The following is a 13,036-nucleotide window of genomic DNA, read 5'->3' on the forward strand; positions in this document are numbered from 1 at the left end:
GCATGTTTTTAAAAGTGAAATACCACGCGGAAGTGCATTTCCTTAAAATAATCAATCCTGAAAGTCAGGAGTTCTCGGTGGATAAAACAATTGCATCAAGTAAGTAATCGAAACAATTGTTGAGATTTTATAAAATTTGATGGTGTTTTTTGGCAGTTGTACAACAATTAAATATTGATACTGAGTATGCGGAATTGTAAGTATGCGTAACATTGTGCTAATACGTAAAAATACTATCTGATTTTAATTAAACTCCAAAATCATTTTAGGATTTGTTCTTTAATCCAGAGAACAATTCAGGTTATTTAGTTGCAAAACTAAAAAACATAAACACTAAACTTACAAAACTCGGTGGCTGTAGTTCCAAAAAACGTAAACTGTCCGAGGTCAACAAGGAAAGCGATGATAGCGAGGTAATTTCTGAAGAAGATCTTCGTTTTTTTCAAAACTGCATCTGGTGGAGCAGAAATTGCGAGAAACGTTAAAATCGAGACAAAAATTTATCGTAACTACGTGCAATGTTTTGGAAAATTTCCCAATATTTGTATATGAATCGTCACTGGTAATGCATAAACAATTATATCACCTACATTTAAATAGTAATAATAATTTGTTCTAGATTGATTTTGATTTTAATCTTCGGTATGGGGAGGCGATTTCAAATAGGGAAATATGAAAGCAGTGTGGAACAAATTTTTATTGCTGCGAGTGGCGGTTCTAATTTGGGAAACTGTACAGAATGGACGTCTGAAGTAATACCTTATTTGATTTTCTTAAAGTTGCTGCCATCCACTGCCAGTGGACGCGAACAAAAAAAAGCAAAATTCCAAAAATCTGTCGACAGTTTTATTTCTTTTGAAAACGTAATTTACTATAAATTTTTTGTTCTTAATGGGCATAAATAAAAAAATTTGTTTTTACAGCTTAACACACCATTAGAAGAATATAAAATAACGTCTGGTCAGCCCACAATCGTTGCAGTTGGACAAGACAAAGCCACAATTTGCCAATATTTTATAACAATTGATGGTAAGAAGATAGCAGTTCCCGAGCATTATAAATGTAGGCAAGTTTTTTACTTGTATTTTAAAGCATTTTACGTATTTAATATACAGTTTTGTTTGTCACTAAGGAATTTAATTCCATTTTGCAGTGTTATGAAATTATTTCAACAGATCTTTCTGAACTAATTAAATTTAATAGCCTTAAAAATGTAAGACCATTTGAAGTGTACTTTATAGATTTTTATTAATGCCATGTGAAATTATAGAATAAAATTTAAATATGTATTATTATTTCACTTATGTATATAAATTTATGTCATTTTAAATAAAACGTAAATTTTTATTTAAAAAACTTTATTTTGTTTTTTGTTTTGAGGATTCGTCAACAATGTACTAAATCTACTACAATTTTGGCTTGGATTCAATTCCTTTTTGGAATTAAAATATCATTCAAGGGTTTACTTTCAATTCCAAGGAAGTTCTACATTCAATTCAATTTTGAATTAACTTTAATTCTAATTATTATTAAATTTATTTCAATTCTCGGATAAAGTCAAAACCATTTTAGCTTTATTTTTAAACCCTTAAAGGTATATAATTTAGTCTCATTCTTGGTTTTTTAAAGATAATATTTTAATTAACTTCTCTCTTTCTTTTCTGAAACCGGAATGGTTTTAATCTTATACTTTCTGGAATTGTTATATATAAAACCAAATTGGTATTAACATTAAACTAAAATTTTTACTGTGAAGGGTAAAATAAAAATAAAATAAAAAATAAAACAAAAAAATTTAATGAAAAAACTAAAATAATTAAAAAAAAAACAAGTACAAAAAAATAAAATAAAAAAATTAAAAAAAAACAAGTAAATACATAAGAATTAATTGAAAAAATTAAATGAAAAACAAATAAAAAAATTAAATTTAAAAGTTAAATAAAAATAAAAATAAAATTAAATAAAAAACACGTAAAAACAAAATAAAATAGAAAACAAGTAAATGAAAAAAAAATCAAATAAAAAACAAGTACCTAAATAAAAGAAAAATTCAGTGAAAAAACCTAAAAGAAATAAATAAAAGCCAAGGTAATAAAAAAAAATTAAATTAAGAAATAAAAAAAAAAAAATGTTTTATAATTGTTTCAAATGTCTTTAAATTTAAATTAGTTTTGTTTGGTTTAGTAGTAGTAACTAGTGAGCGTTTATATATATATTTTTTTTAATATTTTAAATATTTCTATAAATATATATATATATAGATATATATAATTGGCGCGTACACCCTTTTTGGGTTGCGCGTACACTCCTATTTGTTGTGTGCGTCTTGATGTTGTTCCACAAATGGAGGGACCTACAGTTTTAAGCCGACTCCGAACGGCATATTTTTATGAGGAACTTTTTCATGGCAGAAATACATTCGGAAGTTTGCCATTGCCTTCCGAGGGGCGACCGCTAGTAGAAAAATGTTTTTCTTTAATTTGAACCTACGTTCTTTCTGTGAATTCCGAATGGTAGTCACGCACCAACCCATTCGGCGGTGTGTTAAATATGTTTAATACATATTTTTAATATATATTTTTTTCAACATTTTTAATGTTTTTGTGAAACATTTCGATATTTTTTTTGAATATTTTCAATATATACATATTTTTCAACGTTTTTAATGCTTTTTTGTAGTATTTTTAATATCTTTTGAACATTTCCAATATTTTTTTAATACTTTGAATATTTTCTTTTAATATTTTTGTTTTACATATTTTTAATACATCTTTCTAATATAATTTTTTGCAATATTTTTAATATATTTTTTACAATTTGTGTTTTTTTTAACTTGCAACTTTTTAGCTTGCACTCAACTTTTTGTCAAAATTTCTCTCAGCAAAAGAATTTTAGATTTATTTATTTATGCCATGGTATGTAAGCATCCTTAAGTGTCGGTTTTACTTTCCTTCTTTCAGTTTCCCATTTTCCCACTTTTACACTTTTAACTTAAACTTGGCACGCAGTGGGTAATTTAATTTAGTAGTAACTTTGTAGAAGTTGTCGCTGCACCTGCGCAACCAGCTACATACTTTTCGGTTCTATGTATGAGTGGACGTGCACTCTGCAGGCATGCAGCCACGCGACGATGTATCAAGTTTATTCAAATTTCACACATCTACTCACATATGTGAATAGAAATTCATAATTGAGTACATGACACTGTGTATGTGTGTGCGAGCGTGCTGTCATGATCTCCCGCTGCTATGCCTGGCTTGCACTTGCTGGCAAAAGTTTTTATGATTTATTTATGTGTAATTTACACTCAACTTGATTCACACACACACTCTTACATATACCATTATTCACAAAATATATACGTAAGTATGTCCCTATATGGCCCTATGCAAGGCAAAGCGCCACAAAATGCTTCGCCACTGTGCATTCACAAACAAACTCATCTAAATAAATTTAACAGCAGAAATACAAACACATTTATATTCATAAGCTTTTTATTATTGAATATTTCATATTCATATTCATTTCAAGTTAAGTTTGCATAGATTCAAGTGCAGCACCAGCATCGTGTTCTGAGTGTCTTTTACTTATATCCCGGTAGAGAAATGTTCTGGTACTGAACTGCTGCGCTTTATAGTTAATTTAGAACTATGACTACTTCGTGTTTGCTCTTTTTTCATATATGTAAAAAATGCTGGAAAATAAGATTGCAGGTGAAAAAGGGGCATGGAGTAATTGTAGAGAAGGTTCTTCAGAGAACCTAGAAGAGAGTGTCAAATTAGTGAACAGTTAGGTTAGGTTAATGAAAATATGGAAAATAGAAAAGTGAGTAAAAAGGGGGAAAATTAGTAAACAAAAATGAAAAGTTAGGTTAGGTTAAGAAAAATATGGAAAATAGAAGAGTGTGTAAAAACAGGGAATATTAGTAAGCAAAAGTGAAAAGTTCGGTTAGTTTAAGGTAAATAAGAAAGATAATACCTATAAAACAGAATATAAAGAAGAAAAATATCTAAACTTGTTCTTTAATTCTAAACCACTCTTAGTTCGGTTTCTTATATTTTTAAGCAACAAAACTGGGTTTCAGCAGTTATCAGTTATCTTTGCTTTGCTTTTACTCACACTGCCACTCTGAACTCAGATGTGTTGATCTGAACACAATTTTTACTCATTTGTGGTTCACACTTAGTGAAGTCGTACTAGTTCTGAAACAAAAAGTTGTTCAAATTTTTCCCTCCAGGGATCCTAGGATATATCCACTGGTAGGTAGTTATGCATTTGCATTTGTGATAATTAATTTTGCATTTGTTGGCTTGATTTCGGGCTTACAGATGATTTATGTTTATCAGGTCTACAGTGACTCTAATTGCACTTCAGGTAGGCAAACACAAACACACATCGGCAGTCGTGGAAACACAAATATGAGTCTACTAATATGACTTTTACTTTTTTTCATATTGCCCCAGTACGTTTTCCTAAACTGCCTCGTTCTTATCGCTCTCTCACACACGCCCTCTCGCTCTCATTTTCTATAAGCGCCACCGCCACCCACCCACTTAACATACATTTAATTATGTTTTTGTTATTCAATTTGCGAAATCAGTATCTGTTGCACTACCTGCTCTTATTGTTGTCGTTGCTGTCTTTTATGTTCATTTATTTTCAATTAAGAGCGAAAATGGCCTGCAGTCCTTGACAGTTTGCATTTGCGCCACATTCATATGAATATTTTGCAAAATATATGAATTTGCATTGAACAAACAATGAACTGTCATAAATCAAATATGCAAATTTATGCGAAAATCCTAATTAATGAACGATTGGAAAATATTTAATTATTGACTATTATCTTTAGGCAAATAATATGTTTTGTGCAAATAATTTGATTTAGGTGAGGTTACAAATGCAATTTTTAATATTACAAAATAAAGGCAGAACGAGGCTAGAACGATTGCAATTTGTCAGTTTTCCAATTAGCTTTGTTTTCATAGGCATAGAAAGTGCGAAATTAATGGGCTTTGTATTTTAATTAAGGTACTACACTTTTATATTTCATATGTAAGGCAGTGTAAAATGCATTTTACCAACACTAATTGTTAATTGGATCACAGCTGCCACATCTGCATGTTACAAATGGCACTCTACATATGAATATATGATTGATAGTAGATTTGCACGTTTCATTGATTGTTTCATTTACTTTCGTTCTACTCGTATCGCATAGTTGGCTGAGTAAAATGGGTCATATTGGGAAGGCTGACAGCGTGCATGAATGCGTCTTGTGATTTAAGCAGCGGCTAACTTTTGTCAAAATTATGCGGAAAGTAGCTTCAAATGATATTAAACGTTTTTTTCTAATCGCGTTCGCTCCTCGGCATAAAAAACCATCTGCAGTTCGGAAATAACAAAAAACTGTGGATAAATATCAAGACGCACACCACAAAAAGGAGCAAGAGCTAGGCCAAACTCTCAAAAAGGGTGTAAGCGGCAATTATTTAATATATAATATAAACTTAACAAATAGAGGTGCTTTCCAACCTCATTAAAAGACGCGTGCTTTTCAGGTGAATTTTAATGAAATAGCTCTTGGCCTCTTTCGAGGCACCCTAAATTCTCCCACCCGCCATTCGAAAAAATATTCATTTATGTCTTCTTTCGAAAATAGCTGAACTAAATTTCGTAAATTATAATCAGTATGTGCAGCGCTTCCTATATGCTGACGTGCTGAAAAGTATGCCTCACAAATTTGCTGTCACATTTATGCGAATTTTTTTGAACGAGCTCAGCCACTCTTTTTACGTCCACGCAGTTTCATATCAACGCTGTCTTAATGCAAATAAAAAATAAATATCCACTTACCAAAGAAGAAGAAAATACAAAGAAAAAATTACGTGGTCGTTTTTTTGCTATACTTTGACTTTTTTTCACATCACAGAAGATGGGTCAAACTTTCTTTTGTGCTCAGCACGTCCAGTTGACAGCGTGGAAAAATGTAGATCGTCGGCTTTAGCGACGAAGCGTCTGTCAACATTTCACGACTTTTGAGGTTTTTTGTTTGTTATTTTTAAAAGTTTACCGCCGTCCTTCCTCTGGCAAATGGCCTTCACGCGCAACTCCTTCCTATGTAGCAGCCTCAACATTATTTTGCTCTTTTCCGCTTTACATTTCATGTGACGGCTTTTCATTACATTTTAATTGAAAAATTCATGCGCCATTTAATTAATTTGAGCATACAAATTATGCGTTGCGCTGCCTTCTTTTAGGCGCCTAGCCCCTTGCAAACGGTCTATTAGCTTACAGATGAGTGAAACTGATTTTAATGAGGCTTTCATATCCGTTTATCGCTTACTTTAAAAGAAACAACAGTTTTATTTTTGCGTTCTTTTATTTGTTCCCTTTATCTTTCGCATTCCCTTTGTGTTGGTGGTTCTTTTTACATTACTTTGTGGATTTAGCCGCCATACTTACGGCTGACCCAGTTTTGTATTTGCAAGCGGCGCGGCCTGCTTGCGGCTAACTGCAGTTGAAGACAGCTAAGTGAAAGTGCTTAGCTTCGTCTCGTTTGCAGTTAATGGAAGAAGGTGTCTGCTCCTAAATGGTCAGTTGTTGGGGCAGTTGCTCAAAGCTCGCATAAAAAATGAGAACAGGAAACGTACAGAGGTAAAAAGGTTGTTCGAATAAGAAATGAAGTGTGATTAGATAAAGTGAAAGGAAAATAAATTACCGAGTTCGGTAAATTTTGCTTTGTACGCGTACGTTTTTGGCGGTTTGTTTGTAAGGATTTGCAGGATAAGCGCAAGGCGTTTACTAAACTGAATAGAAATAAGAAAATTTACCTTTACATTATACACATCAACCTAAGCACACAATAGTCACTCTATCCCATTTTTATTTCTTTTCTCTCCACCCTTCAGCTGGGCCGTTTCCACTGTCATGACGCGAGAAAATATGATTCCACGCTCTCGTCTACTCAACGAAACTCCTAAGGGCGACGAAACTAGTCAACAATCCGATACTATTGCTGCGCTAATACCCTTTTGGGATATGGCAAATCATTTTCAAGGCCGTGTCACCTCCTTCTTTAATATTGAGAAGCAAGAGATGGAGAGCTCCGCTCAATCGGATTTTAAAGTTGGGGACCAGATTTTCATACACTATGGCGATCGTTCTAACGCTGATCTAATGATCCATAATGGGTAAGTCGAATTTTCGCTAGCGGAACATAACTTACATTATTTGAAATACGAGTACCGTCAACTATTTAAAATATAATCCACTTAAAAGCTGGGCAGGGTATTAAGAAGCGATCAAAAGTTCTATAGTTTCGCAATACACTAAGATAAAGAAAGACAAAGATCACAAGGAAGCGTCCGAGATTTTTAACTCCAAAATATGCTGAAGTCGTGAATTCTAGCATACATTTTGAGCCTACTTTGGAACTTGAAGTGGCATACTAAACTTTTTTCAGTCAGGACAGTGATTTTGTGCCACCGAAAAGGTAATCTCTTAGGCCTGAAAACCTCACACTGGGGACCTCTCTTGAAAGAAGCTAATTATTTTATCCTCATAATTTCTCCCGTTCACTTCAGGAAAGCTGTCGTCTTTCGAAGCTTCTGAGAACTGAATGTTTGTTGAAGCGAGTGCTCGGGTAGTGCGTTAGTATGTTGATGCAGGTATAACCTAGTTCCCGGACACAACCTCAATGCGGGCTTGAGTTTCAATCTAAAGAGCAACCAAAACGCGAAAACTTACTTCAAAAACCTTAGCAGTAGTGACAAGTGGAGTACCCATAGTCAGATATGCCGTCGAATGTCAGACAGCGGAATAACTAAATTTAGTAGACTCAAATGTGATTAAAGAGGGCATGCAATCCCTTAGTAATGCCTGAAGTTGTCAGGCCAGTTAGTTGACAGGCGAGTTGTTACTCATTTCAGTGTTTTGCAATCTCACATAGTTGTTCCTACAAATGGAGGCCAGCAAGCCGCTTAAGTTGCTTTTTCCTGCTTTTACTTTCTGTTTTCGTTATGTTTAACTTCATAACTCGCAAATTAACAAATTAACTCTCTTTCCCTCTCTTTCTCTCCTCTCTCTTTATCTCTCAAAGCTTTATCAACGCCACCAACCCGAAGGACTATGTGTGCATCAAACTCGGTCTGGGTACCTCGGATCCGCTTTTCGAGCAACGCGCCAAACTCCTTTCATTGATGAAGATAACAAAGAATACCGACCTGAAAGTGTTGCCTCCGCCCGCTTACATATCACCCGAACTGCTGGCGTTCGTGCGCGTTTTCAACATGAACGCCCAGCAGCTGGAACACTGGATTACATCCGAACGTGCCATGGATTTGTTGCATATCGACTGCGCGCTCGAAACAGCGCTCGTATCGAAAACCTGGCAGTACTTGCAGACACGTCTCATGCTCTTGCTGCGCGTTTTTCCCACCACGCTGGAGGCGGACGAGGAGAAATTGGCTGCGTACAAGAAGGGCGAGTTATACTTTTGCTACATCGAGGCGATGATTTTGGAGTATCGTGTGCTGGAGAAGCGCATACTAGCGGCGGCGCTCGACTATGCCAAACAACGTGTCAAAACTTAGGCGGAAAGTGATGACGGCATAAGCACAGCACGGAGTGGACATGGCAAGGGCGCTAGTATGTGATGTGATTCGAACAAAAGTGCAAACTTTTGAACGTAAAAGAGGAAGACAAATGAAACTTACACAAACTATTAGTGGCCATTAAACGTATAATGCTCAGCAAAAATGTATTTTTAGGTTTTTTTATGAAATTTTATTTAAAATTTTATAGTTTTATTTAGCGAGTTTCCAAGATTGTACTGTTTATTGCACCTCTAAGCAGTATTCCAGTGGGGTACTGTGTTTATTTAGACGCTTCTGTAGGAGTTCATTTTTTCGCCAATTTAATTAAAATGTCTTTAATTTTAATATTGCATTTCTGTAAAATGCCTCTTTTTATATTCATTTAACTAAACATTTTTATTTTAAGTTGCATCGCGTTTTTTTACGAATGCTATTTGTGCTTAAAAAAGTTAAGTTCTTGTTGTAAGAAAAATAATTTATTATAACTAAACGGTTTTTCGATTAACTTTACTCAGTCATACTAACACAAAATGTTCAAAGGTGAATGTAGAATCTGTGAAGTGACATTTTTATCTCATGATTATGTGAAAAGTAGGCATAAAACAAAATTATGCGCAAAAAATATTAAACAAAAATGAACAAAATAAAATGAAAATTTATTTATTTTCGCATTGTTTTAAAAAGTATTGTTGTTTCATTGATGCTTTTGAGTTTTTTATGAAATTTCTAATAATAATTTGGGGGGAAAAAGAAATCCATTATTTTCTCGGTAGATGGCTTTAGTGACGGATATCTCGCAAAGTATCGATCAAACAATTTAAAGTTTATGCCTGTTGTCAAGGTGACATTTCACACTAAAAAAATGTTTTTGCTGTGCTTTCTTTGTTCTATTTAGTTGTGAGTTACAGGGTGTTAACAGTGGAAGTCAACAAAGAGAATATTCGGTACATTTAACAGTTTTTCTTTGATAAGGGCGAGAATTCAAACCAGGCCGCTAAAATTGTCGGAAATCAACGCGATTTTTGGATCATTTGAAACTCGCATTTTATTATATCAAAATTTAATGGTCTATAAAATTGCGTACCCGGAATTTTTCCAAAAATTATTAGCAAAAAGTTTGAAATTTTGATACAAATTTTGTTTATATTTGCATATATTACTAATCCTCATCAGAGAAGTTTACCTAGCATATCCTGAAGTTTTCAACAAAATTTTTACTATTTATGACCAATTTTTGTATGTACCGCACACAAGAGCACAAAAGACCTTGAGGTCGAAGTGCAAACCTTTAATAAATTAAAATCTAATGAAACTCGTCTACTGTGCCTTGGTGGAATTTTTATTTTATATTTTTAGTTATAAGGTTTTATATTAAACGAAATGCTTGGTTTCTGAACCTTTAATACATTTCCAGTTCAGTTTCACCAAATCATAAGTGGAAGAGCAGGAGATGCTTGACCCAGATCCCTCTGTGTGTGGCGCTCTACATAAAACAATTGTTATTTGGGTCAATTAAACGAAATTAGTTTACTCAAATTGGGCTTGTTTGCGCTTTTGCATTTTTCATATATTAGCCCGAGTATTTGCTTGACTCCCATTCAATATTTACAAGGCCAGTATTTAAGGATGTATGCAAAGTAAATGCACCACATATTGTAATTTCACAAACATTGCATAGCGTATTAATGAGTCAATTAGTATGCGTATGTGTGTGAGTTTAAAAGCTGCATAAAAGTTTGCTTTAGACCTTTCACAAAACTGTTTTCTGCAAGTTTGATAAAATATTTTTTGGAATTTTGTTATTTCGTGGGGGGTTTCTGTGTCAATCGGTGTACGGTGCACGGTGCTGCGTATGCGCATATTTGTAATATTCACTGGAATGAGTGATTGGGGTATTGTATTGCCAGCGTTTTAAGTGGTAATTTAAAGTTGACCAGAGTATTAGGTGATGAAAGGCACCCATGGGACTGTCGGCACTGTGAAGGATGAGTGAAGCTGTCAAGTAATAGAATTTTTTATGCAATTTTATATACAAAAATGAATATTTGTTTGTTTGTATGTATTCCAATAGCACCCAAGCTAATCATCGCATTGCAATGAAACTTCGTCAGCTTATTGCTTGCAAATGCCGGGAGGATAGAGGCATAGTAAAATTAATTTAAAATAAGGAAGCGTGACACCTCCTATACAAACTTACTTTTGAGTATTACATATTTTCGGAACCATTCGAGTCTGAATACTGAAATTTGGTCATTATATGTTATAACTGAACAAAATAACTTTTTCAATAAAATCAGTTGTAGTTTGCGCGCCGGGTAATAACTAGTTTTTAATAAAACTGAAAGTGAATGGAAATTTTAATTAAAACAAAATTTCAATTAATAAAAAAGCATTTTTGCAATCCTCCGCTTAAATTTGATGGCAGCGTAATTTCTAAATTGGCTTCACTCAATTTGTAGCACTAAAATTTCGTTTTTGAAAAAATATTGTGCCCAAAATATGCAAAGTGTAATCAAAGTAGTCATTCATGCCACAGCAGCCTGCCGTTGAAGTTTAGTGGTTGATGCATACTTTCCGGCAAATTTTGCACAAATTTTGTTTCAATTTTTGGCGTTGTAAATTAAGCTTAACGAATCTCAAAATTTTAACACAGTTTTTCGATACCCTTTTTTAATCCTCACTTTTCAATTTACACAGCTGTAAAATAAAATTTAACCAATACCTAAGTTTTAAAGCAAAAATTCATAAATAAAAGATTTATACATTTCTTCCTGCTGCCAACATAAAAACCCTGCCATTCATTTGTAATCTGCCTTGATTAATGCACGGCATATCTTCCTTTCAGCTTTTAAGCTGACCGAAAAAATTTCAATGGCATCAAAAGCGACGATAATTCAACGAGAATTGGTGGATGGCAATCAAAAGCAAGCATTGGACGTCGTAACGAGCAGCAAACGGCACCAAGCCAACCAGTGGCAGATGGCACATAAAAAAGCGCACAAACTGAATTGATGAGTGGCACAAAGCGAATGGGGGCACTCACAGGCACAGCTACAGAGTGTGCCGTATAAGGTTGATAGCCGGTATGCCAGCAGCAAAATGGCTGCCGCTTTTCATGCATACTTGTGCTCACATACTTATATGTAGATATACCCTACAGTGGCAGATATAAAAATTCAGACAGACTGTTTGCACACACTCGAATTACGTTAGTGGTGACCAGTGACCTGCAGGGAATCAGGGGGATTACAAAGTTAGAAATACAAGTCTGATGATAATCTTTGTCTACTTTAAAGGAGAGCAGGAATTTGTAGAAATCGACACCATAAAATGCTCATATTTTCTTTTTTGTTTTCCTCCTTCAAGTGACCGCCGAGTACTATAGGAATTCTTTTGCGGCTTCTGACACTTGAACTCCCCCGGCATCTTTCAGCTTAACCCGAGCTAAGTGACGAGATATTCCCATCATCCTTACGCTTCGAAAACTTCTTCGGCTAGCTTTTTGTTATAATGTCGAATGAGATTTGGGTTGTTGTTGTAATAGCATTCCCCATACATTTTTGGGGAGTACTGCTAAGGGGACAGTCCTTGGCCGAATGTAAATCTGGGGTGTTCCGGTAATGTAGAATGGACTGTCGTGGAAAACAATCAAATTTTGGTCATTGTAGATGCTTACCAGATATCGTCGCCACGATATCAAGCCATTCTCTGGTAGAATATTTAGACTTGATTTGCAGCTATTTCAAGTTTTCTGATTCGTAGGACAATCAAAGCGACAAATATTTTTTGCCGGTATTTTTACACCTACTCGCTTCATGCTGATTCAAATGATGCTTAAGGAAGGGTCTTCAGTTATTATCTTATTGAAAACTCATGGACCACCGGATACCAGTGAGGAAGTGTTACCAATTCTCTTGGCTATCTCTCTCTTTATTGAAATTGAAATTTGAAAAAGCCAGGTTACTCCCAAAACACTCAGTCTAAAAAGTCCATTGTATTCGAAGCTCTGGAAAATAAAATGGTGGATAGTCAAGGAGGAAAGGAGAGGAGTGACAGAGAGAATAGAGACAGAGGCAGAGATAGCTAGTCCTGTGAGAATTTTTCAGATTTTTCGCAGGCGCTATTGCCATCCATTCAATTGGGTAGCAATGCTATTCAAAATAGGTTAACAGTCTAACTGCAACCCTCTGTTGAACTCACTGAGAGCAGGAGCCGCAGCAGCCATTAAAGAGCTATGTGCTACCGCCAGATTTTATCGCTTTTCTGCCGTCTGCGAATGTTTTAGAATAGACTCCAAGTTAGGATAAAGTTTTACACGTCCAATGCATTCCTAATATTGAAATGCACTCGCTCGATCAAAAGGCGTTGCTACTGTGTGTAGAAAATTTAGGCGAAGAAAAATTTGCAAATTTTTGTAACTAGCCGAATTTTAGTATCAG

At 34.5% G+C, this 13,036-nt stretch overlaps 1 protein-coding gene across 1 annotated transcript; it reads left to right on the plus strand.

The window, feature by feature from the left end:
* The first annotated feature begins 2 nt into the window (after nt 1–2).
* Nucleotides 3–8,594, plus strand: LOC128857730 (actin-histidine N-methyltransferase). Its single transcript, XM_054093472.1, has 4 exons — nt 3–99; nt 157–196; nt 6,912–7,193; nt 8,102–8,594. The coding sequence occupies exons 1-4, from the start codon at nt 3–5 to the stop codon at nt 8,592–8,594; spliced, it is 912 nt and encodes a 303-aa protein (XP_053949447.1).
* Nucleotides 8,595–13,036: the final 4,442 nt, after the last annotated feature.

This window comes from Anastrepha ludens, chromosome 3 (assembly GCF_028408465.1).
Source record: "Anastrepha ludens isolate Willacy chromosome 3, idAnaLude1.1, whole genome shotgun sequence".
NCBI lineage: Eukaryota > Metazoa > Arthropoda > Insecta > Diptera > Tephritidae > Anastrepha > Anastrepha ludens.